Source organism: Pipra filicauda, unplaced genomic scaffold (assembly GCF_003945595.2).
Source record: "Pipra filicauda isolate LSUMZ 115617 unplaced genomic scaffold, ASM394559v2 scaffold142_size1944046_pilon, whole genome shotgun sequence".
Lineage (NCBI taxonomy): Eukaryota > Metazoa > Chordata > Aves > Passeriformes > Pipridae > Pipra > Pipra filicauda.
In genome coordinates, this window is record NW_024103907.1 from 1,743,191 (window position 1) to 1,768,897 (window position 25,707).

At 43.3% G+C, this 25,707-nt stretch overlaps 1 protein-coding gene across 2 annotated transcripts in view; it reads left to right on the top strand.

The window, feature by feature from the left end:
* Positions 1 to 18,791: 18,791 nt before the first annotated feature.
* Positions 18,792 to 25,707, top strand: part of XPO4 (exportin 4) — a 76,218-nt gene continuing 69,302 nt past the window's right edge. Inside the window, exon 1 of one of the 2 annotated variants that reach the window (XM_027743391.2) lies at positions 18,792 to 19,002. In XM_027743391.2, the coding sequence (XP_027599192.2) occupies positions 18,922 to 19,002 (81 nt within the window). In that variant the 5' untranslated portion in view covers positions 18,792 to 18,921. Of the gene's footprint in view, positions 19,003 to 19,613; positions 19,659 to 25,707 lie in introns of those variants that run through there. The other variant, XM_027743392.2, reaches the window with a different exon arrangement.

Genomic DNA, 25,707 nt, shown 5'->3' on the forward strand with positions numbered 1-25,707 from the left:
ATGCTGAGACAGACCATGAGACAAGCAAAGGCTTATTTACCCAGACCCGTAGCTGAGGGATTGACACCACTGCACACAACAGTTTTCTTTACTTCACTGAAATGCTGTGGTTTGCTGATTTGTAAGTATTCTTTTCTTTTGTGATGAAGTCAGGGCAACAGTGGTTGCTGGAACTGGTGTCCCAAATGGCTGCATGTCTGCAGCAATGCAGATTGTTTTGCTATTGTTGTTCTCAAAATGAACCATAGCCCAGATGTGCTTTGCATCTTTCCCAGTGGGAGGTTGTGTAGATGACAAGACATAGTAATGTGAAACCATTTCAGGGTTGACAGTGTTGGGTCATTTAACCTGAGGCCACGAGCAGAGCAGCAGGAGCAAGCATGTTGCAAGGGCATGACTTCTGTGTGGGCTATACCTTTTCTGACAGAAGCGGACCAGGGAGCAATTACTACTCCTGAAGGCAAGTGTACCCATGGGTTTGTGCCCATACTGGTTGGGACTAGTGTCCCATCCCCCAGGGAAGTTTTTGTGTCCCCGCTAGTTGGGACAGCCTAATGCAGGGCAGTGGGTAGCTCAGCACTGGGGACTGTCATGGCCCAGGAGATTTGTCATCTCACCACTACAGGAGGACACAAAATGGGACGTGCAGCCACCCATGGGTGATAGCCAAGCCTGTGTCTCTACTGTCACAGCTAAGCACAGCACATCAGGTGCCTGGCAGGTGTGAGGCTGAGCGCAGCACATGATGCCCACAGGAAAAAATATTCTGAGATGCCTCCATATTTCATATCCCCCCAAACTGGTGCTGTTTGATGGAAGGGCCTTCTTTGACTAAAAGCAAATGGTGTTATTTGACTGAAATCAAATTCCACACAGGTGTGACAATCGAGACCAATCCCTTCCTTCTGTAGCTCCCTAGCCAAAGCCAACTCCATATGCCCAGCAGCCTTGCACTTGGCCTTGGTAATTAATACAGTCATGACCTTGAAGCCTATTACTCAAAGTCACAGTGAAATGAAGAAATTCAGGCAGGTTGGAGGTTGGAGGCAACCTACCAGAGGTAGTCTGCTGAGCAACCATGATGGCAGTGTCTCTCTGCACTGCTTTACTCTTGTGTTTGGCCTCTATTAAACTGAGCCTACTTCAAGATCTCCTGCACAAGGTGAGAAACTTGTTGGCAAGCTGCAAAATTCTAATTGCTCTGTGTGGTGATAGCTTGGAGGGGTTTTTAACAGCTGGTTTGGGAATCAGCTGATTTAATAAGTGGTTTTGCCAAAGCAGAGTAAATTGCTTCCAGCACATTCCTGCTCTGGTTCCTGCTCTACCTTAGCTGTAAGACACCTTGAAGTGACCTTACACTGCCTGGTCTGAGTTCAGCACAGGAGGCTGGACTAGAGACCTGCAGGGCTCCTTCCATCCTGGGGGAATCTGGGGCTCTGGGCCAAGGATGGCAAGGAGATGCTGCAGGCTCCTCTGGCCAGAGGGTGGAAGCCTGAGCAGCAGAAAAAGAAGGACCAATAAATAAGATGGAAAGCAGTTTATCTGGAAGACAAAATCCCCTTTTCTAACAGCTGAGAACCAGCAGGGAAAATGAAGCATGGCTGTAACCAGCAAGAAAAAGAAAACAGTGCTGATCAGTGGGCTTAGGAGTAACTTTGTGGTTCCCTGATAAGGACAAGTCATGGTGCAGCACAGACAGGCCAACCCCAGTGACAGCAGTTGGAGCTCAAGGGGCAGGGAGGAAACTTTCCAAAATAGATTGCAGATCTCGGTGCTTGTCTGCTCTTTACTAATACATTGAAATTCACTTTGCAGCTCAATGACTGACTTAAATTACATGATTAACATCCTCACTCTTACATAAAGTGTCCTCGTCCCTTTATTATGAATTTAAATGTTACTTTGCATTTTCTGAGTGTCAACATGCATAATCAAGCTTGACTTCCTTTTGAGAAATATCAATAAAATAACATCTTCTACTGTTAGGGTCTGGCACAATTCCCAGTCATTGAGCTACTTGAAACAACATTTGTCACTGCTAAAAACCATTTCTGAATATAATACAAACTATGCCATAGAAGTTTAACTGCTGCCCTCTTTTGGGTAGGATAATTACTGCTCATGTCTGTTGAGGTACAATGCCACCAACAGATACTGAATTATCTCAGCGTTGGGAGCACAGTGGTGGAATGGTTTTTTACACAGCATAATATCCTTGAATGCCCCAAATTCCATATGCTGCTTGTATGTTCCTTTACAATTAACAATGGCTTGCCTATGAAGGATTTATTTAGTCAGGTTTCTCTGCCCCCCTGTTCTTTTTCTGTGGTTCCTACAGGCACTGAACAACTCCATGCTGCAGGACACTCTAGATCATGAATTCAGATTGTAGGCATGAGTTTTAGTTGCTTACAGGATACCAGGGAGAATAGGGTAAGTTTATCCAGTCTCTGCAGCCTGATTTTCAGATAGTTTTCTCTTGCGCTGGGAAGCCCAGAGTTAATATGTACTTATATTAACATGAACATATTGTGCTTCTATTAAGATTCTTTCCCCTAGTGTCTGTATTTATTTTTAAAGTGAGTAACAGCAGTTAAGTGGTCACAAGGGGGATACCAGAATCTATCAGAGCAGATACTGGTAAATGTCCCAAGACAAAAGCAATAGAAATGCAGAGGCAGAAAAGGATGTTTGAAGCCCAGGGAAAGACATGAAAGAACACCTGTGCCTTTGCAAATGAGCTTCTAGTTTATTTTTAAATCCTGTGGTATGAGTCAAAGGTGAAACATTTCCCTTTGTGTCCCTGCACAGGCAGCTATAGCTGGTCAGTGAGAGGAAGAAAGAGGTGACCAGTATGGAATCGGTGGAGATTTTTTGGGAAAACACCTGTGCATGGGTGGCACGCTTCCCTTCCTCATCACACTTGCTTTCAGAAGTCAAAAGTGAAATGAGGGAGATGCACGTTCGGAAAATGTGATGTTTTGTGATCCTGCTGCCTGCCTTTGCCTTTCTCAATGTAGACAATGGATTGCTTACTTGACCAGGAGAGCCCATTTTGTTAGACATGTTCTGGGTATCTCTAAGGAAAAGTGAGGCTAATTGTGCCTTGCTCATTGGAGTGCTGGAATGGGGTGTGGGATGAAGTTTCTGCTTCAGAGCAAAATTTTTCAATTTCTTTGTTCCCTATCTGAAGATGCTACTCTATAACCTATACAGATTTACATGGTTTTCTGCAAGAGATTTTTCTTGGTAAGTGCAAGTATTCATCTTTTAAAGGAATGTCTTATTAACTGGAAATCGAGTTCATCCTTCACTAGCTTGTTATTGCTATTTATGTAAAATAAAACATCCGTAACAAGTGAAATCAAGAGAGCTTCCACAATATGAGAGCTAATGGTCTGATGAGAGGGACTGTCACAAGAGGGGTAAGAGAAACTTCTGGCTCCAGGAGATCAGAAGTCCGACATGAGCCCCCTCCCACCTCCAGCCATGAGGCCACTGACTACGCTCAAGCAAAAGAAGCTTCCTATTTGTTCACAGGTGTGAAAGCTGGGCTTTCGATGACACAAGTGTTGGGGTTTTTCTCTATACCAGACGTGGGTGTCTCAAGTGGTTCCCTCAACAAAGGGCTGTACTTATTATAAACTTCTAATAAGATACCCTGCTCACCCTAAGAATTATTTATGGGACCTGGCTGTGTAATTTAAGGGTATATAAAATAGGTGACACCATAAGTTCAGCAACTGATTTGCCTTTTGTTGCTCTACTCTCAGTGATCGTTAAGGCTGAGGTCTGGATGCCCTCAGCAACTGGTGATGCTAATGAGAGCTGAGAGAACCCCATGAATTTATTAGATTAAGCGCTAACCTTAATAACTGCTGATCTCAATGTTCCCACTCCAGCAGCCAAGGAGAGGAAAAATGCTCTGGAAATTTAATATAATCTCTCAGCAGGAGTATCCTGTGTGGGGCTCATCCCTGCTGCTGAACTGTCTCCTCACAGAACCCCTCAGCCACTATCTTTGAGAGACCTGTTGATACAGTATTAAAATCTCATTCTAAACCTGATCACTTTAGGTGTTGTCCAGTTTTCACATAACTACAACCAAATTACCTGTGTAAAAAATTCATGTTCATGATGTCTATCCCTCATGAACTGGACAGCAAGATGGACTTGACGTATAGTTACTGTGGAGCCCAAGGGAAATCACATCTCACAGGCTTAATACTTCAGAAAACCACTTGAGGAGTAAAACGTAATGATGATAATAATCCCCAGACCCTGCAGGAGTCAGAAGCCAACATATGACCACTCAGCAGGGGCTGTGGTTGGTTGGGACCATCTTGCGGTAAGGCACTCATACAGGCATTTAAAAATGGTCCACCAGGAGATGCCGTTAGGTTCAAAAGAATAATTTGAGTCACCCCATTATCTGTGTTACTGATAATATTTTAGGAACCCAAAAATGAACATGACAGTTTCCAGTAAGCACCTACTGGGCAAGGGCTTGCCAACACAGCCAAGTGATGGACTGATCCCAGTCACAGGCTGAGCTGGGCTCTAAAGACAAATGGATTTTATCTTTTTGAGGTAGATTTTAGAAAAATCTCACGGTTTAAATTGAATTGTCTGGTAGTTTTAAAAATGGTGTCCAAGAATACTTTTTAAAATAAATACCATATTTATGACAACTCCATAGAAATGCTAAAACAAGACTATAACAAATGTGCTAAACACAGGCTACCACAGTCAGGTCATCATCTTCATGCCAGAGCAGAGCATGGCAGGCTGTTGTACAGCCAGTCAAGGAAGTGAAAACAGTGGTGCCAGACCTGAATAACTTTGGAAGCTGGGAGATGGAGATGCTCCACTGCTGCATATTTTGGCCAATGCGCGAGGGCATGTGCAGCTTGGTGTCCTTTGAAGCAGAGTCAAGATAACTGTCACATCAAAAAGTGCTTAAACAAAATTACACCATGTTGTAACCAGCAGTAAACTCACTGTCTTCTGAAATTTTCCAAATATTAAACCCAGTAAGATGAGTTTTTTCCTTATTTTCTTGATTTATACTAACAAAGCCTTACATTTGAACTACATTATTTCTTACACATTGTTCTCACTGTAGACTTAATTAATATGGATGTCTAACAAGTGATGCTTACCTGCCTGATTTTTAATACTCAGTTTTCAGAAAAGCACCTATTCACAGAGTTGACTATAAGGTAATCCTCTGCTTCAAATAACTAGTGACAGCAGAATATTTGAAGAATAGTTCCAGAACAAAGAAAAAACCCAAACAAACAAACAAACAAACAAACAAACAAAAAAAAAAAAACACAGAAAGGTCATCTTTTCATGCCAGAGGAACTGGATGAATCACTGTGTTACTCTGGGGACTACTATTGCTTGATGGGTCAGCCCTACCCTGCTTTTTCCCACTCTAGGTCCTAGTTTAGGGGTGATTGTCCCCAACCAATTCCCTTTCCATCTATGGTCATGTAACGGGACAGACTGGTAATGGGGGCAGGTCAACTGCATCAAGAGAGGGGGAGTGTGCACAGGACCATTGCTCACCTCAGACAGAGAAGACAAACTTTCTTTTCCCTTTAGTTGTGCTAGACCACCTGCCTCTCTCCACCATTGCAAATATATAGTACCCCTGAAGCAGGTGCAGCAATGCCTTACTTGGAAACAAAACATGAGGAAAGGAAGGATGGAATTCAAACACAGGCAGCTGGTGTTGTCTTAAGCAGCCTCAGGTAGTCCATGGACAAGTTTACTAGCAGTGTCTGGACTGACTTAAACAGGTCACAGAGGCTAAACTGTGCCATGGTTTCTAGAAGAGATTCCTCCAGCTGAGGATGCTGCTTCATGAATAGAGAGAAGGTGCGTCCAAGGGTGGGTTCCCATCCTGCCCCTGGCATCCCACCTGTCTCCAAACCATGTCATGGTGTTTCATGAGAAGTTGCCTCCAGCAATGATAGCTGTTGCAAGGATCTCTCTGGTGCTCCTCATGCTCCATTCTTCCTCTCTCTGCTTGCTCTTGCCATTTTACATCCTCACATGGTGCAGCTGCCATCTCTCTGAACACTGGCCAGTTCACTGTTTCATGAGTGCTATCTTCAACAAAACATTCAGACCAGAGAAACTAGATGCAATCCCTCTAAATAAAACAGGATGCAGTTGCAAGAGCAGCTAAAAAGAAATGGAATTGCCTGTTCTCAAACAAAAGTTAATGCATTTGCCATCATTATTCCATGATTTCAACAACACTGAGAAAAGATGACTGATACAAATAGCTATGTTGGAGTTGGTACATCAGCCTACAGTGCGTTTCCTGACAATTTGGTAATAACCACTTCCTGGCTAATAAACGCAGTTTCAGAGTTTATTTGCCTTAATCACCTTGGCCTTCCGCTTCAGAGTTCATCCAGTCAAAAACAATGCTCTTGCATTTCTTCTTTTTTTGTTTGTTTTTTTTCAGACACATCCTGATGTCATAATTATGGCTAGCAAAGGAATAGGACAGAGGACATTGCACTGCTGGATCCCAGCAAAGGGAGAGTGGTGATGCTAGTGGCATTGCTTGAACTGTTGAAATGTTCCTCCTTGGATCCTACAGATCTGCTACTGCCTATCATGTGTTTCTTTTTCAACATATGAGCATCAATACACATTTTACTTTGATTACTCTGAAGGAGTTATTTCTAAATGCAGTTGCTGACAGTAAGTTATACCTATGGTAGCAAATAAAGCAAGTTCTGTACTAACAGCTTTGAAGAATGGAGGGACTCAAAACAGCAGCCATAGAACAAAGCAAACGGTCTTAACCTGACTCCTGTCATATTTATTGTCCCAAGATCCCAAAAGAAACTTGATTCAGCATTTTGTACAAGTCCTTTGATTGCCCAGTAGAAAAAGACCAAATCTAACTCAGTGTAACACCTTCTTATTACACATGTGGCATTTTTCCCTCCTTTATCCATACAGTCCTGTTTGGGTGATACCGTTTTCTGTAAGACAAGGTAAAGGACAATTTTAGTTGGTATTTCTGTGCAGAAAATGGCATTTCCAAGCCTTAGAAATGTCTTGTTTCACTGCATTTTACTGTGACACCCTGAAAACTTGACCCCTCTGACCCATTAAGCAATTGGAGTCTGAGGAAAACCATCCTCTTGAGTAAATAATCAATAATACTCTCTTTGAGGCTAACAGAACTGTTTATCTCAGTTGTTCTAGTCATTTAGGCAAGACTGTTTACTCTGATGCTCACTTTCAAATGAAACATTATGTAGAATTATTGAAAAATGTGCTGGCAGATACTACAGCTAAGAATAACATGAAGCAGGTGATTTGCACAGGGAAAACTTCTGCTTATGGAGATGAGTAATACAACAAATGATCTTGCTTTCTTAAGTTAAAATTATAATTGGGAATATTTTCCTTATGGCAAAGTATCAATAAAATATCAATTTGGTTTTTAAATTTAAAGTTTTAAAATAAACTGTCAGAGCATTTACAAATGAAATGTACGGACTGATTATAAATTAGGATTGCTGCCTTCATTTTGCCAAAGCAGGACCCTTGCCTATTATTTTTGATTGTATACGATAATTAATCTCAATACTTAAATTTTACATTGGTTGTTTGTTCACTAAGGTTCGGTTGTTTTTTTTTTTTAATTTAAGCTGGCTTTAAAACTGTATTTTTTCATACAGTAAATTAATATAGTAAATTTATAATGAAGCATGCTACTAAGGGTAATGACCCCCAAATCTCCAAGCCAAACCAAATTCAAGCCCTGAGAAGTAACAGTGATTCTGTCAATCCCATGGAATTTGGGAAGAAAATTTTTAAAATGTGTAACATACAAATTGTATCTCCATTATAAGATTGTTATTGTTCTTTCCTCAATGGGTATTTTTCTGGGAGGCAGACTGGGCTACTAATTAGGCTGCTGGGCTACCAAAGTTGTGATGTGGCAATCAGCAACTGCACTGTCTGAATACATGCTCAGTGCTCATTCTTTCCGTACTGCATTGACTTTGCAGCTCCATGGCACCCTCTTCCCAGGACAGGGATTTGTGTGACCAGGGGACCTTCCATATCAGGGAATGGAAATTCTTGCTGAAAAACAAACAAGGAGGGATGTTAGATTATTTTTTTTGGTTAGGAAAACCACCCAGCATGGGTCAGTGGGCAGCCTCACAAATGCTTGTGCCAGAACAGTGCTGGAGGCAGCACAGAGGAAGCAACAGTTCCAAATGTTGCCTATTGAATTTGCGTAGGTGAGGACTGCACAGCTAATGATGCTGCTGCTCACTGCCCCTGCCCTGTCCCCTTTGGCTCCGCTGGTGTAACTGGTCAGCCAACTGAGAGCAGAGAGCTTAGGCCAAAAAATAACACAGTGAAACAGTGCCTGCTAATTTTAGCTGAATTGATTTTCTGAGCCACTTCAGTGCATGGCGACAGGGACAGTCATGCTGGCACAGTGAAGGAGCACAAAGAAGTGAGGATAGTGTCACGATGGGCAGGGTTGGGACTGCCAAAATTGTTCCTCTTGCTGAAAAATGTCAGTGTAGTCGTACTGAGACTAGCTCTGTCACTGCAGGGAAATCCATTCGTACAGACTGGCCTGTCACGAGTCATCAGTCTCCACGTTACTGTTTTTCTTTTGCAACAGATCACACATGGATTTCAGGTCATCAGCTTTCACCTCTAATCTTGCCCTGTGCACAGACTTCCATGGGAATTACACCTGGAATAGGCCCTGAGGTTTTGCACCAATGAGACCAGGAGCTCACCAAGAAAAGAGATCGTTTCACAAATTCAACATTATGGTTTTCTTTATTCATAAAAATGTTTGCAAACAACTGCGTAGTTTGAGAAGCTGTGTTAGCAGCAAGTTTCATCTGTTTCCTACAATTTTTCCTTTGAAAAGTTAATACTCAAGGCTGCTTATCCCAGAGACATAATGCCTTATATCATAATGTAATATTTCAATTTCTGAAAGGCAACCAAATTATTATGTATTTGCTTTTCTGGTCGATGAAAATGTAATCACAAAAATAAAACTACAGTGTGATTAAATAAACCAAAGCCTTTATCTGAAGAAACAAATGAATACAACTTACTTCATCTGAATTTATCTGAATAATCATGTGAATGTAACTTCACTGACAACACTGCACATGGACAACTGATAACAAAATCATTGTTGAGATCCTTTTTAATATGCATTCCTTTCATAGTCTGCTAACTGGGAAAGAAGAGAGGGAAGTTATGACAAGAGAAAGCTGTGATGGCCTCAAGGAGGTAAAGCACATTATGACAGTGCATTGGCTTATAAAATCTTCATAACCATACTGCTCAAAGTATTCATCTTCAACCCCAGCCATTACGTGAATCCACCACCTAAATCAGCTGTAAGGGTTAAGGGGCTGTGTCATGATTATGCTTGCTTTGTAAAATAATTCTGTGGTGAAAATCATAGACCAGTAAACCTTTTATATGTATCTGACAAATTTGTTGAAATGCTACTTAAAGAGAGAAGGCAAAATACCTAGAAAATAATGCAATGTTATGTTATGTTATTGTTTAACTAACATGCTTTCAGCAATATCACAGCTTTACTTAAAAACCGTGATAAAATAATGGAAAAAAGGAGAGGTAATTTACATTTATTTTGGCTTTCAAAAGACTGCTTAAGAAATTAAGTGGCCCAGAAATGAGAATTCAAATTGTATAATAAAAAAGAACAGGTTAAAAATACAAAAACCTAAAAGAGATTTATGCTGCCACTGATAAAAATTAGGAACAGGTGCTTCAAGGTTGTGTATTAATTTCATTATTGTTTAAGATATCACTATCTGGAAGAGGAAGTATTAGATAAAAAATCTGCAGATTGTACAAGTAAATTAATTATTAAAAAAAACCAAACAGGCAGAGGCCATGGTACTTAAGAGAGATTTGTTATGAATATTTGAATGGACAATATGCTAGCAAATGAAAATTCAGTAGTGACAAACACAATTTAATAAACACTGGGAAAAAAAAAAGTAAACTGTCCATACAGCTTCAATGGGTCTAAAATAATTTGATCAGCTCAAGAAAAGTACCTGTGCATGAACATAGGCAGCTTCTTGAATTCTTCTGGCAAACATGTAGCATAGCCATGAAAGCACGTAAAATGTTACAACAGTCAGGGAATACACAATAATATGAACAAATTTGTGGAGATTCTCTATGTGGCACCTTTTGCCCAGTTCTGTATCTCCAGAACCAGAACACCAAGTCTGGGGACCAAATGGGAACCTAATCTGGGAAAAACAGCTTGAAAGATTTATCCCCTAGTTCCCCCATGCTTATACTAGAGATTGAGCAGCAGTAAAAGGATTTGCTGACCAGTTTCTTCAACTAAGGTTACAGGGTTGGCCACCAAGGTACCCATTTGCTACCCTGTCAGACCTCAAACCAGAGAAAGTAGAGCAGGGTCAGGGACCTCAGCTGCTGACAGGGGGGGCTGGCTGGGGGTTCTCTAGAATTCCTGCTAGGAAGGGCTGGGTAAATAAATAGGAGGTGAGTACATACATGGGATGGGGGTATAATTTAAAATTTGTATACAGATGCTTGAGACTTCCAAAATCCACCTGCAAGATGGAGAATTCCTTTTCCTTATTTATGATAAGGATTAGGAATTTCTTTCTAGTTGTTTATATTAATTGCCCTATGCAGAATTGATTCTAGTGCTAAGAAAATCTGTGCTGAAGTCCCTGAGGGGCTGCTGCTGAAAAACAGAGATGGTATTTCTGCCACACAGACTGCATTGAAGGGGCATGTTGAGGGGTGGAAAGCCTATAAATAGATCCAATTTTAATGCTTTTATAAATGGCTTGAGAACAAGAAGTAGAACGCGCTAATGAAATCTACAAATAGTATTCAGGCACATTCAGTAAAAGATTATTAACAGTACCATAAAAGGAAAAACTAAATGACTGATACTATCAGCAGGGGTGCACATGACTCTGCAAGTGTGAGGGGCTTAAACCTGGAACTATAAGGCACTTCTGATTTATCATCTTCTCGTTGTAGATGATAGACAACACTTTTTTTTCCAGGTTGACTTCATTAGGCTGTCATAGTTCTGGTCATACCAACTATCTGCATGAACAATACTAATCTCTGATAAGGCTACCCAAAGGTCTGGGCTATATGGTATAACTGGAGCTGCTAAAGGATCTTTCTGATGTCTCAGCACACCAGGAAAATGAATACTAATTTTTTCAATAAAACAGTCAAATCCACGTGAGGCCAACAAGAGTTCATTTTTAACAGTGCAGTGCTGTGGTGTGTTGCAGGAGACAGGAGGGAGATGCAAATTCAAGGTAAGACTTTAACTGGTTCAAAACCAGGGTGTCAGTAGTTATTCCCACTGGAAACTCAGCAGGTAAGCACGATGCCCACAGCTCATACTAACTCATCAAGGTACACTGTTATGTTCCATCAGCAAGGGACGAAAGGAATGCTTTGAAAATCCAAGTTTATTCTGGAACTGCAAAAGCTGAAAAATCTCCTCATCCTTAGGATAAGCTTTTCAGGGAGCCAGTGCAAGCTACAGACCCAAGCTGAAGCAGTAAAACGGTTCTATGCAATGACCATTCTGTCCGTGTACTCTCAGCTATTGGAGAATCTGTCACTGGCAGGGCAGATGCTTTCCACTACTTTTGTCTTATGCATATGGGACAGAAATAAAGAGAAACTAAATAATGAGTCCTGTTGCATATTTTTGCTGCGTCTTCAGAAGTTAACCACCTACAGACGGCCTATGTGCAACTAACTACTGGACCTTTCTTCCTCTATTGCAATTGATTTCTTTACACAGCACACACACATGGCAATTGTACAGAGGACAAGTGAGTTATTAGCTTCCTTTCCCTGGCCTGCCTTCAAAATAGGAAATGGACAGAGGATGAACCAACTTGCAAGTATTCCAGGGTATGTTTGTAGCCAGGAGGAAAATTTAGGGGCAAAAGTTCTCAGCGTGTGTCAGAGCTGCTAAAGGCAAAACCTCCAAAGTAGTATGAGTGTTCCCAAATAGTACAAGTAAAACAGATGTGCCTGTGTGTTGTTAAAGCTACATAGGCTTCCTTGGCACCTTCATCTGTGAGCTACCACAAATATTTCACCTGTCAGCTTCTCCAAACCCCACTCTTTTGTACCTATATAACACATGGGGGAGTCACACATCCAGATTAGGCCCACAAATCCCCTAGTACTAAGAGAGTAAGTCTTACCTAAGGGTCTTGCTGAGGACTTCCACTTAGGTCCTTGCTTTTTATGCAGAATCAGTGACAACTTGATTGTGACTTGTAAGCTACTGAGAGGAATGAAAAGTCACTTCCTAAGCAAGTGGCCTTGGGAATAAACTATTAGGAGTAGGAAGCCCTTTACAGCCATCTTTAGAGCAGGGTCAGAGCAGAACAATTTCAGAGGAGAGATTAAAGCATCAGTACTCTAGCCTATGCTAATCAAAAGTGACTCAATCTTGAGTGAATGACACTTATATGAAACAAGTGTCTACAGACAGTGGTCTAAAATACACTGGTGCTGCATTGATCCCTTTTGGGTTTGCAAGTTTGCCTTGACAACAGTCTTGAGATGAAAGAGGCAGTAAGCTGGCAGTCTGAGTTGGCATTTGTGTGCTTGAACATAGATATCTGCCGCATGAAGATCTTTAAGTGTTACAGACAAGATGGAACAGGCCAGCTTAAGCTATCATCCTACCACCTAGTGTACCAGTAAAGTGTTCCTGAATACCCCAGAAGACCTTTGCAGAGGCAGTGCTGAGCCTGTGTGGAGGAAAGCATGTATGTTTTCCAAATAGTTTAAGTTACTGCTGATAGACTTCCAAGTGTGAACACTTGGAAGTCTATCAGCAGTAACTTAAACTATAAGCAACGTGTTCTGGTCAACCAGTCCTAAATCCTAAAGATAACTCTGCAGGTCAAAATAGTTAAACTTAGTGACTGTTATGTTCAACTCCCCCTTTCTCGGCACGCTGCAGTGCTAAGCAACATGGTGGTTGCTAGAAAAGCAATCAGGAAGAAACAGAAAGTAAGCAGACACAAAAACAAATACAGCAGATTTCCTGTACAACAATTAATGCACTCACTTTTTTTAAACAATTCTTGAGCTCCTACTATTATACCTTCAAATACAGGAGCAAGTATCACAAGATGCCAAAAGTCTAGAACTAGTAACACTGCCTACCCAACTAGTATTTTTTTCCTCTACTGACATTTTGCCTCCCGGTGTCAATCTACCCCAAGGTAAGGCATTGCTTGTGAAACACCAGTTTAAGTGAGAGGTATGTGCCTCAATTCTTCAGTGGCATATTAGCTTAATAAACACTGAGTGTGACTCAGACATCTGTGTGTCTGACATCCTCCTGAATTCCCCTTCTGCAGGCTGCTGTTGTGGCAAATTGACTGCGGTTCTGGGTGTGCCGTGGCTGCTCCTAGCCATTGTCACTGTTCACTGCTCTGACAGTGTCACAAGTCCTGCACACACACAACTACACAACATATCATTTCTCTATAACCTCATGCTTATCCCCTGTATCTCAGTCTGTGGAACACTGGTTAATATAGTTTGCGCTTTCCTTCCAGTAAGACCCAGTCTTACAATGGGGAGGTTGTTCACTTAAATACCTAATACCCTAACCTCTTCCCAGTTAAACTCAGTTATGACACATTGTACTCCCAGTCGAACTCCATTCTTAACAAAACTGAGAACTTGAAATTAATTACCGAATGACTAATCCAGCTTTGCAACATTGTGTACTGTTGCTTTGTAAGAAATAAACTGAAGAGCAAATGTTTACTTCAGAGTGTGAACAATCCAAAAGAACCCTTCTTCAGATGCCAAATAAGTACTTCCATGACGCTCTCAGTGTCTTTACTTGCAGTTTTAGTACTGCAGTTCTGCTGCAAATAGACCCCAGAAATCAATTCAAGACCCATAAAAATAGACACAGCAAAAATATGATCCCTGGTTTAAACCCCTCACCAGAGCAATGCAGGAATGGGCAAGGAAAGACAGGTACTCTCCCAGAATTCCTAGAATCTGCTTAATCATTTTCATTTGTCCTGCACTTCCTCAACAGCAAAGGTGATGTTCCTACCGTGGACAAGCTCTTTCTCTCACAGACCTTTGATTTAGAGTTGGATCTTAATTTATGCATGAAAAAGACTTTGGGAAATAACAGAAGACAACCATTCTCTGCATGGACTCTGCTATGGTCTAGTTGTCAAGGTGGTGATCGGTCAGAGGTTGAACTCGATGGACTTGGAGGCCTTTTCCAACCTAAATGATTCAGTGATTCTGAAGGATAGCAGGTGTAAGAGAAAAATGAGTGGGGACTGCAGAGACTGCAGCCAGAAGCAAAAGCTGTGAGGAGCTGGGGCATGCTCTGGAGGATGAGGCTTGTACAGTGCAGTTATGTGTGAGAGCCTTGAGGGAAAGGATTGTTCCAGGATTCCACATGAACTGTCATTGACGAATTGTTATTCAGAAGAGAAATCTGCAGGCTGAATTTGCTTTATCAAATCAAATACGTATAAGTCTTCTCAGCTTATTATTTTAAATGTGCCCAAACACAAACTGACTATCAGGTACGGAAAGAGATGCTTTCCAATCAAAATTTTGCTCTTTCTCAAATTTTAAACCCATTCAAAAAAAAAAAAAGTTGCTTTCTGCAAAAGCCTCAGTCTTTCAACTTGATTTCTCCCTAGTTATGTTCTCAGAAGCAAATACCATTTCAGCACAAGCATACACATTCTTTGTTTGTAATAGTTACCTTGCAGAGAAACCTATATTCCCAAAATTTTAAATTTTTAACCAAACTTGAAAGGCAATGGAGACCTGGGTTCATAACAGGAAGTACTGACCAACAGCACAGGCCAGTGCTACCAAATTTGCTTACAATAATTTTGGCAGAAGCTTTTCCTCAAGAGGGGCACAGTGACTTACTATGCCCAGGTAACTTGACTGAGGCCATTTGTATGGAAATCTAGCCAAGTTGTCTGAAGGAATTAATCAGAATTTTTTGAAGTGTCTGGTGGGAGATCTCCTGTGTCACTGGAAATGAGCATCACAGACTATAACAACTGGAACAGCTAGTACTGGAACCACTACTCTGAACAGACTTCTGCTAAGCGCTGATGAAAAGCCAGCAATAAATCAGGAAGTATTGCAGGAATTTATTGCAGAATTTATTTGCAATTTCTTTACAGAATTTCCTACAGGAATTGCTGCAGAAATCCAGCCAGCAAAGGTAGGTGTTAGGAAAAAAGGTGCCCAGGAAAGGAAGAAAACTGGACATCCTGGCCAGAGAAACGAGGTCTCCTGAAAATATAAGTTCAGGCTATGTGGGAAGACATCTCTTAAAAACAACTGGAAAACAATCTTAGGAACACCATGAAATCAAGCATAGAAAATAAATCAAGATGCATGTCCTGATGAGAGGATGGTTTCTAAAGCTCCAGTGATGAAAGATTAATTCCTCCCAAGCTTGCCACTTGCATGCTTGCAATTGTCATTGCACTTTCATACGAGTGATCCACTTCCCTACTGACTTTGATTTCCTCACTTCATCTAGCTCAGTCACTTCTATTTCCTTACTCTAGACTTTGTTAGATGCTCCTGACTACAACAGATCCTTCCTAGTTTTATTGTATGCATGCATAGGACTGATTACATATTTAAAACAAAACCAAAAAAACCTAAGTCACAACTGTTTTACTACCAACTGTGGGTTCATTTTCCTTAACATTTTATTCTTTAGCAGTAGTTGGCTGTTTTCAGATGTGGGAGAAAGCAAGCTAGAGGAGGACTGCTAGAGTAGGAAGCACAAGCTCCACTGCCAACAATATTCTTTTGGCAACAAGTCCAAAAGCTTTGAACTATTTTAAGAGTATTAACACCACAAAAGAGGGAAGCATGAAGAAAGAACGTGATGCATCTTTTTTAGCCAACAGCAGAAATAGCTTCAGCATTCACTCTGACAAGACAAATGAACAATCAGCTTTTCTAAGACTAGCCAAGAGAACATTAGGATTGTAATACAGCTGACAGAAAATATGACTACTTGAACATGTTCATTTTTACTGAAGATTACTCCACTCAATCCTTTCATTGAAAATGAGGGCAAGATACACCTCATGATGATATGGCAAAATGCACGATTTCATTTGCACATGTCATATCACTTGTAAAAGAGAAGTGGATTTAATGAACATGCTGAAGTGTGCTCAAACAGACAACTTCAGGGGAGGAAAGATACAGATTGATCAAAACACTACGCCTATTCAGGGAACTGATGGATGGATCCTGTGGGTCATACCTTACCTAAAATGGAATAACCACTGCAGCAGTATAGACTGAACACTCACTGAAAAAGGAATCTGGAGCTGTTGGTGGACTGTGTCAAGGACAACATGAGCAGGGCCACTCCATGAGGGTGGATAAGCTGGGAACCGAAGGTGACCACAGGATAGGCAAGGCAATGGCCTCACCAACCTGGGTGCAGTTCCATTGGATCTGGCTGGGGTAGTCATAGGTCTTGAGAGTCCAAGGCAAGGTGAGATGAGTCATGTCCAGAGTCCAGACAGAAAGTCCAGCCAGGAACAGCAGAAGACAGAGAAAAGGTCCATGCAGGAGAAAGGGTTGGAGGCAAGGCTATTTATTACACAGGTCCATCAAGGAAGGCCAACGGATAAGCCAAGGCAATAGGAGACAGGACTTGGCACAGGCAAACCTATACTACTCCAGATGCTAAAGTCCCAAGTGAGGGCGTCAGGGCAGTTAAGGCCCAGCCATGGGCCTTATAAAGACATTCTAGGTTGTTTTTACAGGCATGAAGCCAGTAGATCAAAAGAATTATTAGTTCTCTTTACTCAGAACTTGTTAGATCACACCTGGAAAACCACATCACACTCTGGGGCCCCCCAGTATGAAAAAGAAGTTGACAAATTGCAGTGAGTGCAGTTGAGGGCAGTGAAGTTGGTGTGGGAGTGGAAGCACATGCCCTGTAAGGAGAGGAAGCACATGCCCTGTAAGGAGAGGCTGAGGGAACTGCATCCAGTCAGAAGGCTTGAAGGGAAATCCAAGAGCAAAACTCTCTACTGACGTGCACAGCAGCAGGATGAGAGGCAACAGTCGTATAGGGAGGTTCTGATTTAAGGAGGAAAAACATCACCAATCAAGTTGGCACAGGTTGTCCAGGTAAGTTGTGCTCTCTCCATTCATGGACGTTTTCAAGACCCTGCTGGACAAAGCCCTAAGCAGCTTGGTCAGAAGATACAAGAAGTAGAAGGTTGGTGTAGAGACCTCTTGAGGCCCACAACCTGAACAGGAAAGGTGGATTTGTTGCTGTCATTCATTTCCTTGATTCTTTCCTCTGCCTTTGGCTATTACATCGTATCACCTGCACGGAAACATTGCACATGTACTCTCGGATTATGCGAACAGTCTGAAAGCATTCAACACTCCTATCAGCCTGCTCTGTTAGCTAATAAATTCCCAACTTTGCGTAAATTCAGCACTAAAGGTCAGCTAACGTCTCCTCAAGGCTGGGGGAGCTATGGCTGGAAACACCTGGCTCTGTTTAGAGCAGAGTGGTCCAGTGGGAGCTGGGGAATAAAACATCTGATGCAGCTCAGTGGTCCACACTGCAAGGGACGTGCTCTGAAGGAGATCTGGCCTTGTCCTATGCACTGAATACTCCTTGGTAGCTGCAGATCTTTCATTTTGGCTTCATCTGAAAGTATCAAACCTCCAACTCTGCTCCAGTGTGCAAACTGAAGTGGAAACCATCAGATTTGTTTAAAAGGGAAACTTCTTAGCCAAAATGAAATGCCAGTGAAGGCACAATCTGAGAGTTCTTTTGCTCCTACAAGTGTACAACAACGTTCTCTTCAGCATATCTTTCAGAGTTGACGCTGTCAACTACTCCACATCCAATAACATGAAAGGAGCTCCGGGTGGATATACATGGGAAAAAGTGCATTTTAGATCAGTTTTAAACATTGGCTTGGGGTTTTCTTGTCTGTCATAAACCAGTCATTTGCAAAGATGCTGACCACGACTTTCTAAGCCATATTTTATACTAAGATTCTCATCCCACTACAAGTCTGCAAACACTGCTAGGCACAAGGGAATGCCACTACCCAGCGCCTGCAGCCTCACTGACGCCTGAGCTCACCGGGAAGCACAAGGAAATGCAGGTAAATATCTCAAGGGCGTGTGCCAAGAGGATGGAGTCAGACTCTTTTTCGTGGTGTGGCGGTGCCCAGCGACAGGACGAGGAGCAATGGCCATAAACTAAAACACGTGAAGTTCCACCTCAACATGAGGAAGAACTTCTTTGCACGGAGGGTGGCAGAGCACTGGAAAACAGGCTGCCCAGGGAGGGCGTGGAGTCTCCTTCTGTGGAGACATTCAAAACCCACTTGGATCCGTTCCTGTGTCACCTGCTCTAGGTGAACCTGCCTTGGCAGGGGAGTTGGACTGGATGATCTCCAGAGGTCTCTTCCAGCCGTAACAACCTGCGGGCCGGGCAGGTGCGGCGACCTCGACAAGACGGGGGGCGGCGGCTGCCCCGCCCCGCGGCTCCGCAGGTCCCGCCGCGTGCGCCGGGCCGGGCCCGCCCCGCAGGCAGGCGGTCGGGGTGGGACGGGAGGGGAGGGGAAAGGAAGGCGGGAGGGAGGCTGGCGCAGAGCGGGCTCTGTCCCCGCCCGGCGGTCGCGGTGCTGCAGCGGCGCCGCCGCTTCGCTTCCGCGGCGGGGCTGGGCCGGGCCGGGATTGGCCGCGCGGCCGCCTCGCCCCAGAATGCAGCGCATGGCGCGTCATTGAAGAGAGACCATGATGGCGGCGGCGGCCGCGGCGGCGGGGGGTGCCCCCGAGGTGATCGCCCAGCTGGAGAACGCGGCCAAAGTGCTCATGGTGAGGCGGGCGGCGGCACGGCCGCGCCCGGAGCGACGCCTCGCCCCGAGAGGGGCGACCGCGCCGGACCTCTCTCCCCTCCCTGCCTCCGCTCGCGCCGCTCTCGCCCCTGGGGCGCGGGGCTCGGGGCTCGGGGCGCGCAGCCCGGCGGGGAGTGGCGCCCACACCGCCCCGTCTCGCTGCCCGGGCGGCCGCGCTCCGTCCCTCCCTGTCCCTCCCCGGCCGGTCTCCGTGGCCCCGCAGCCTGGCCGGCCCCGCCGCGCACGCCGCGCCGCTGCTCCATGTGCCGCCCGCTCCCGCCGCCCTGGGCAGGCTCTGCCTGCGCCCCGCGCTGCACACCCTGGCTGCGGGGCGTCCCGTCCTTGAGCCCCCGCACCGCCACTGCCCGCTGCGGAGACCCTCGCCGAAGTTGCCAGTGAGCAATTCTCCCTCCCGGCGGCGGGGCCGGGGCCCCGGGCACGTCCCGGGGCGGCGGGACATCGCGCCCGTCCCCAGCCGAGCGCGGGCAGCGAGGCGCCGGGGGCAGCGTGGAAGCGGCCTCGGGAGTGGCGCGATCCCGTTCCAGAGTTTTCCTTTAAGCCGAAGAGCACCGAGCAGCCACAGGTTCACGGTGCTGCGGTCTTGAAGCAAAGCCATTAATGGTTCTTCGCACCCTGGTCTGTTTATTATCAATTTATTATTCTTGCTGACTGTGAATGTGTTGTTTTAGTTTCATAATGGCGTGGAAAATTAAGTCCATGTGGCAAAAGATCAGAAATGTGATGCAGCTGGGTACTGGCAGTGACCGTTGGTGTTAAGACATCCTGGTTGTGCATCCTTGTAAAAGACTTGTTAGTTGAATGAAAAACTGTATGTTGGCTAGTATAGTTTACAGGTCTTCCTTCCAGATCTTCCAAAAATGTCCAACTGAAAGCCTTCCCCACAGAACTTATCTTACCAAAAAGCAATTCCAACAGAAATAAACTTTGTAAGTTGTTGATAGTTAGGGGTTTCAAAAAAACCCAAAGAAATAATAGTACAGTTTGCCTGGTATCAATAATTAATCAATGGCCAGAGCCTGAACAATGGCAGCTCAATGTCTTGCTGAAACAGCCTGACTGTAAAGCGACAGGTGATCAGCTTTACTGCAGGGTGTCCCATCAAAATGCATGTGTGTTACTCCTTATGAAGTCGAAGCCTGAAAAACATTGACTATGTTTCCAAACAGGAAAGTAAAGATAGATAGCTTGGCAACAAGCACTATTCCTTTTACAGAAATACTTCTAAAAGTATGCGACCAGTGATGCATTTTAAACTTTGAGCTGTTTTTGATTTGTGCATGCTTTGCAAAACATGACTGTATAGATTGTTAGATGTTCTTGTAATGTCTGTGTATCACCTTTTCAAAAATAACACAGCTGCAGTAATTGTCAGGAATGTTTGACTGCATAGGGGAAATAAGTATTATGAGACAGAACATGTGTGTGAAATGAAGCTGGTGGTTAGGTAATTTTCAGTATCAAATCAACAGCACGTGGAGTGATATCTCCAAAGTCTTGCATCTGTGCTGGAAGACTAAATGTTACTTGTGTGGGCATTGTTTCCCTAGCATAGCCGGAAAAGCAACTTACTGTGGAGTTAAATTAAATAAATGTATTAATACAGTGAAAAGATACAGGCCTCTTATGGTAATGTTTATGCTTCTGTTGAAGAATAGATGCTCAACTTACTGGTAAAATATATCTTGGATCTGCAAGCACATGGGTGTTAGGATCCTTGTTGACTGTCCAGCTTCTTCCCATCAACTTCTGACTGTATGAAAGCTGACTTGCTGTGCTCTTTAGCTTTTTCTTATTTCTTTTCCACATCTGTTCTTGGAAGTTTTATAGGCAACACTAAACTGACAAGAATTAGTTAGATAGCTTTTACTGAGGAAGCTGCATAAAAGATATTTACAAAAGCTCTCTGTTAGGGTAAGGACCCAGAGTCAGGCTTTAAGCAGGGTTGGCTGTGGAAGAACTGTGAGAACTGTATAGGGTTATTGCTCTGTGTTCCTTAAAAATCGTTGGGTCTTTGGAGTGTTGGAGGAGAGGAGTGCAGGTCACTAGATGCTTTACAAAGGTGGGTGCAAGACCTCAGAGTCTGAGAAGGTTATGTGCACTGCTCCTGTTCTCTCTTGCTAGCAAATGTGCAAAAAACAAAGGTGTAATTGTGTTTCAGGACTGCACGTGGACAATGGTGATCTGAATATCATTTAGCCAGAGGACTGCACTGTTTGGCAAAAGGTCTGCTTGGGAATGAGGGCAGGAAGTATCTGTTTGTGATAGTTGAGAGGCTGTGAACTGATCAAGCAAACTGGTAAGATCACTTAGAAAGGTATTTCTATAAAAATTTGAGGACTTGGGGGAGGGAGGATGGTGAACCTGGTGCTAGTGGTGGAGGGCATAAGTAGAGGTCAACACTTTGCAGTGGAGTCATATGTGGAGCAATGGGAAAGGGTTAAGCTGTGAATGGTCTGACAAGAGATGGCAGAAGTTTTAACTGGGCAGAGAGCTGTGGAGGGATTCAGCGAGGTTTTCTTGTGGCAGTCTGTTGCAGGTAGGACAATCCTGTAAAATACCGGAGCAATCCTTGTGAAATATGGTTGGCTAGGGATGCATCAAAAATGGTGCAGTGTATCAAAGGATGGAGCAGGGAGTGGTGATTTACGTGATACTTGTCTTGATTTCAGACTGAAATATTGAGCCTGTAGGAGAATAATGGACTAGAGAAATTCAGATGTGCTAATAAAAAGACCTGAATGAGTTTAATTAACTTTCCTCGAGGATAAGTATGGATTACTGTGAGCTCTCTAAATCTTGATAAGTATTTTCATAATTCTTTTTTTTTTTCTTCATTGATCTGGGTTAGTTGAGTTTGCCTTTGGAAAATTACTTTTTATGTGTCAGATAAAGGATACATGAGTCCTGATCTTATAAATTGCTGATCTTTATGGACTTTACAAACCATGACATGCCATGTTTAAAAACTGGAAAGATTCAGTTTGTTCTCTCACCAAGCTTCTCTACAGCTCTATGGAAATGCTTTTCCTTTGTTATCAGTAACAACTTTCAACAGGTTCTGGGTAGCCTACATTCAAAAGGCTTAGTTTGGAAAATTATCAAAATTTGGTATAATTGAAGAGTTGTTATAAAAGATGGAACTTATGTTGTCATTAGCTGCCAAATGTGACTTCGAAGGCTGGTACTATGACGGTTTTCTTTGGTGTGTGTGAGAATATTTGCTATATAAAAAGTATGTGCTTTTTGGGGTACCTCATTCCTTTCCAGTAAAGCTAAGTGGTGTTTACTTGAAATAAGATCCCCATTAGGGCTTTGCTGTGAAGTTTTTCAGTGCAACAGACTGGTATACTCTTTTGGCCTCTGTGACTTTGGCTTGGTAAACATCATACATCAGCATCTGAATGAACTTACTGCTCCTCCCTTTCCAACTGGCATAACATCCCCTAATCAAATGTATGTTCTGTTTGACTCAGGTGGTGATTAATGCCAAATATAATTAGTACTAGTTAAGCACTGTTTAATAACTGTCTTCATGGATGACAGAAGACATAGGATGTATTATTGAGGAACAAAATGGAAAATGTCATCCCAGAGGTGAGAGGATGAAGTAGGAAGCATGCCTAAGAAGACTATCTAGTTATTGGCTGAGAGTTTATTAAAGCAGATGGAAATTTTTTAGCCTATGATATTCTGTGACACTTAAATGGAAAGTCATAGGCTATAGCATGTTCCACCTGCCTCCCTTCAAAAAGGGTGCTCTGTTCTTACCTGCAGCTCCACTTTCTCCCTTGTGACCCTGTGCAGAAGATATTAGTACTGCTGAGATGACATAGGAACTAAACAAGGGAATGGATTTCTGTCAGGTTAACAAGACGAATTGGCTACCTGTGCAGCTGTTTAGGTTGCAGAGCTAGAACAGGGGCGCTGAAATTAGATTGTGGGACATGTACAGGGCTGGTCTGTCCCTGTTAGTGGTGAGCTGTCAGCTTGGCTCAAGTGTATAATATACCTTCACAGTACAATTTACTTGCTAACTCAGATTGTCTTGATATTAGAAATGCCAGACCTTGCTTAGAGGTGCACACCAGAAAGAGAAGAGGTTATGAGTTTCAGAAAGGAACATTCCAGCTGGAGAGAAGGAAAAAAAAAATATAAGTCACAGTAAGTGTGGTTGGTGAAGTCAGTGGAGCAGACTACCTTGAGAGGCTATGGGCTCTCCCATCTTTGGAGATATTTAATACTTGACTGAACAAGGCCCTGAACAACCTGATCTAACTTTGAAACGAGTTCTTTTTTGGGCAGAGGATTGAGTGAAGTGAGGTCCAGAGGTTCCTGTCATGCTAAGCTATTCTATGTGCTGTGACTCTGGGTAGCGTTAACAGGTTCAAGAACATTTGAGCAAAGGCCTTTGCAGAAGAATTCCCTTCTTTAAAAGTTTGTAAATGGTCTGGTTTCACTGTGATGTGTTTTTTGGGGTGGATTCACACATTACCATCTTCTCAGGGTACTACTTAGTGGCTTATCCTGCCCTTCTGAGGGAGATTTCAGGCTAAAGTTGAGTAATCTGATGGTGGTCATACAAACTGCTCTTTCAGATGTTCAAATAAGCTTATAGAGTAAGAGTATAAGGGGGCACATTAGTAAGACCAAGTTGTTTATACCATCAACCATGACAATTTGTATGGTTGGCTCTTTTTGACCTACCTTTCTTGGAGATCAGGGCTGTTGTGGTAAGTGCATGAAACTGGCAGAAAATAACCCCCCTTCCCTTCTAACTGGTCCTCAGAAATCAGAGGGGCTGGGTGTGCTTTATTTCTGATTTATAACCAGTTAGGTGCTATAAGTCTGGTCTCATTGAATAAAAACTTTCATGGTCACAGATTCATGAATAGTTTGATTTATTGAAGCAGCATTTGTTAGACTGCTGATGATAAATGCACTCGATGCACAAATTATAAGTGCATAGTGCTATGTACAGTTGTTCACGGATGTGATCCAACACAGTCAGGTGCAAATCTTACTGAAGAGTCATCTCTGCTTTGGGGAGCTGGGATGAGCAAGCTCATTGACTTGTCTGTGAAGTGGGATTGTATTCTTATCCTTCCACAATGGAGAATTTGAAATACCAATTTCATAGTCCGTGGAAAAATCATCATGGCTAGGCTTCGCGAACGAAGATTTGGGAAGGCTCTATCCACATTTGCTGCAGGCACGCTGGTGGCTTATGAGGCCAATACGTGACAGACAAATCCGATTGCAAAAGGCACAGCAGAAAGACTCCTTAGATGGTGTATTCTGCAATACACGGTTCTTTCTGCGTTGCCTTTTTTCCTCGAGGGTGATCCTGCGTGTGTTCTCAAAGGAGACAGCTGCGTTATAGATGGTGTGTCTCCAGGCCTCCCGATTTGAGGCCAGAGTAGACCAGTTATGGTGATCAATATGGCCAAGGCTGAGATGTTGTTTCAGGGAGTCCTTGTATCTTTTCTTCGGGGCTCCTCTCATGCGGCAGCCAGTGGCAAGTTCACCGTAAAGCAAGATCTTAGGGAGGCGGTGGTCCTTCATCCTGGAGACATGACCTGCCCAACGCAGCTGTGTTCTCATCAGCATGGCCTCGATACTTGTGATAGCTGCTTGCTCTAGAACAGATGTATTGGTCACATAGTCTGACCAGTGGATGTTTAGAATTGTACGGAGGCAGCGTTGATGGAAGCGTTCTAAGAGACGCAGGTGGTGGCGGTAGATGACCCATGATTCAGATCCATATAAGAGAGTAGACAACACTATGGCTTTGTAAACACTGATCTTGGTGCTTTTCTTCAAGTGTTTATTACGCCATACTCTTTTATGGAGTTTTCCAAAAGCACTATATGCCTTTGCTAATCTGTTGTCTATCTCTCCGTCAATCTTACCATCTGACCGTGGAAAAAAAAATGGAGGTGTGACTATAGTCAAAAATCACTGATATCTGTTGCTGCTGTCAGATGTGGGATGGGGGCAGCTGTTTTCTCATTTTCATATTGGTGGGTGTGGTTTTTTATATGTAAACAAGGGATAAAGAGGGTCTCTGGTTACCTTCAGTCAAACTGAGTTATAGAATTTACAGTTTAAACAAAGGCAGCACAGAACCATGGCACTTCAGTATATTCCTCCACCTGGCTGAAGCAGCAGCGAAGACCATCTGACCTTTGCCAGGTCTTTACTCCCATTTATCTCCTTAAAGGAACAGATCTATAACAAGGATTGTTATGCACGGTTGAAGGGGCAATGAGGCTAAGGGCTGGCACAGAGATGTGGATGCTTTTCTGCACTTCATTGAGACAACATTGGGCTGTGAGGCCTCCACTTCAGCCCAGGCACCATTTAGTTGTTATGCCTTGCTTGACCCCAGGTGCAAGATAAGCAAGTGGCTTAGCTTGTGTTTTTGCCCAACCAGCCTCGTCAATTCTCCACCATCTCATGGCTTCTCTGTAGCTTGACATAATAAGCCAGTCCATTTTCCACAAGGGCCATGACATTCCTACTTCCACAAGGAAGTTCAGTTTCTTGTTGCAATTTGTCTTCATTGTGGGGCAGTTTTTCAGACTGTGAAGCATGGCTCCATAGTAAGGGTGAAAGGGAGAGGTGGACTAGCTCTGCTTTTATTATGGCAGGTTACCTGTTGGAA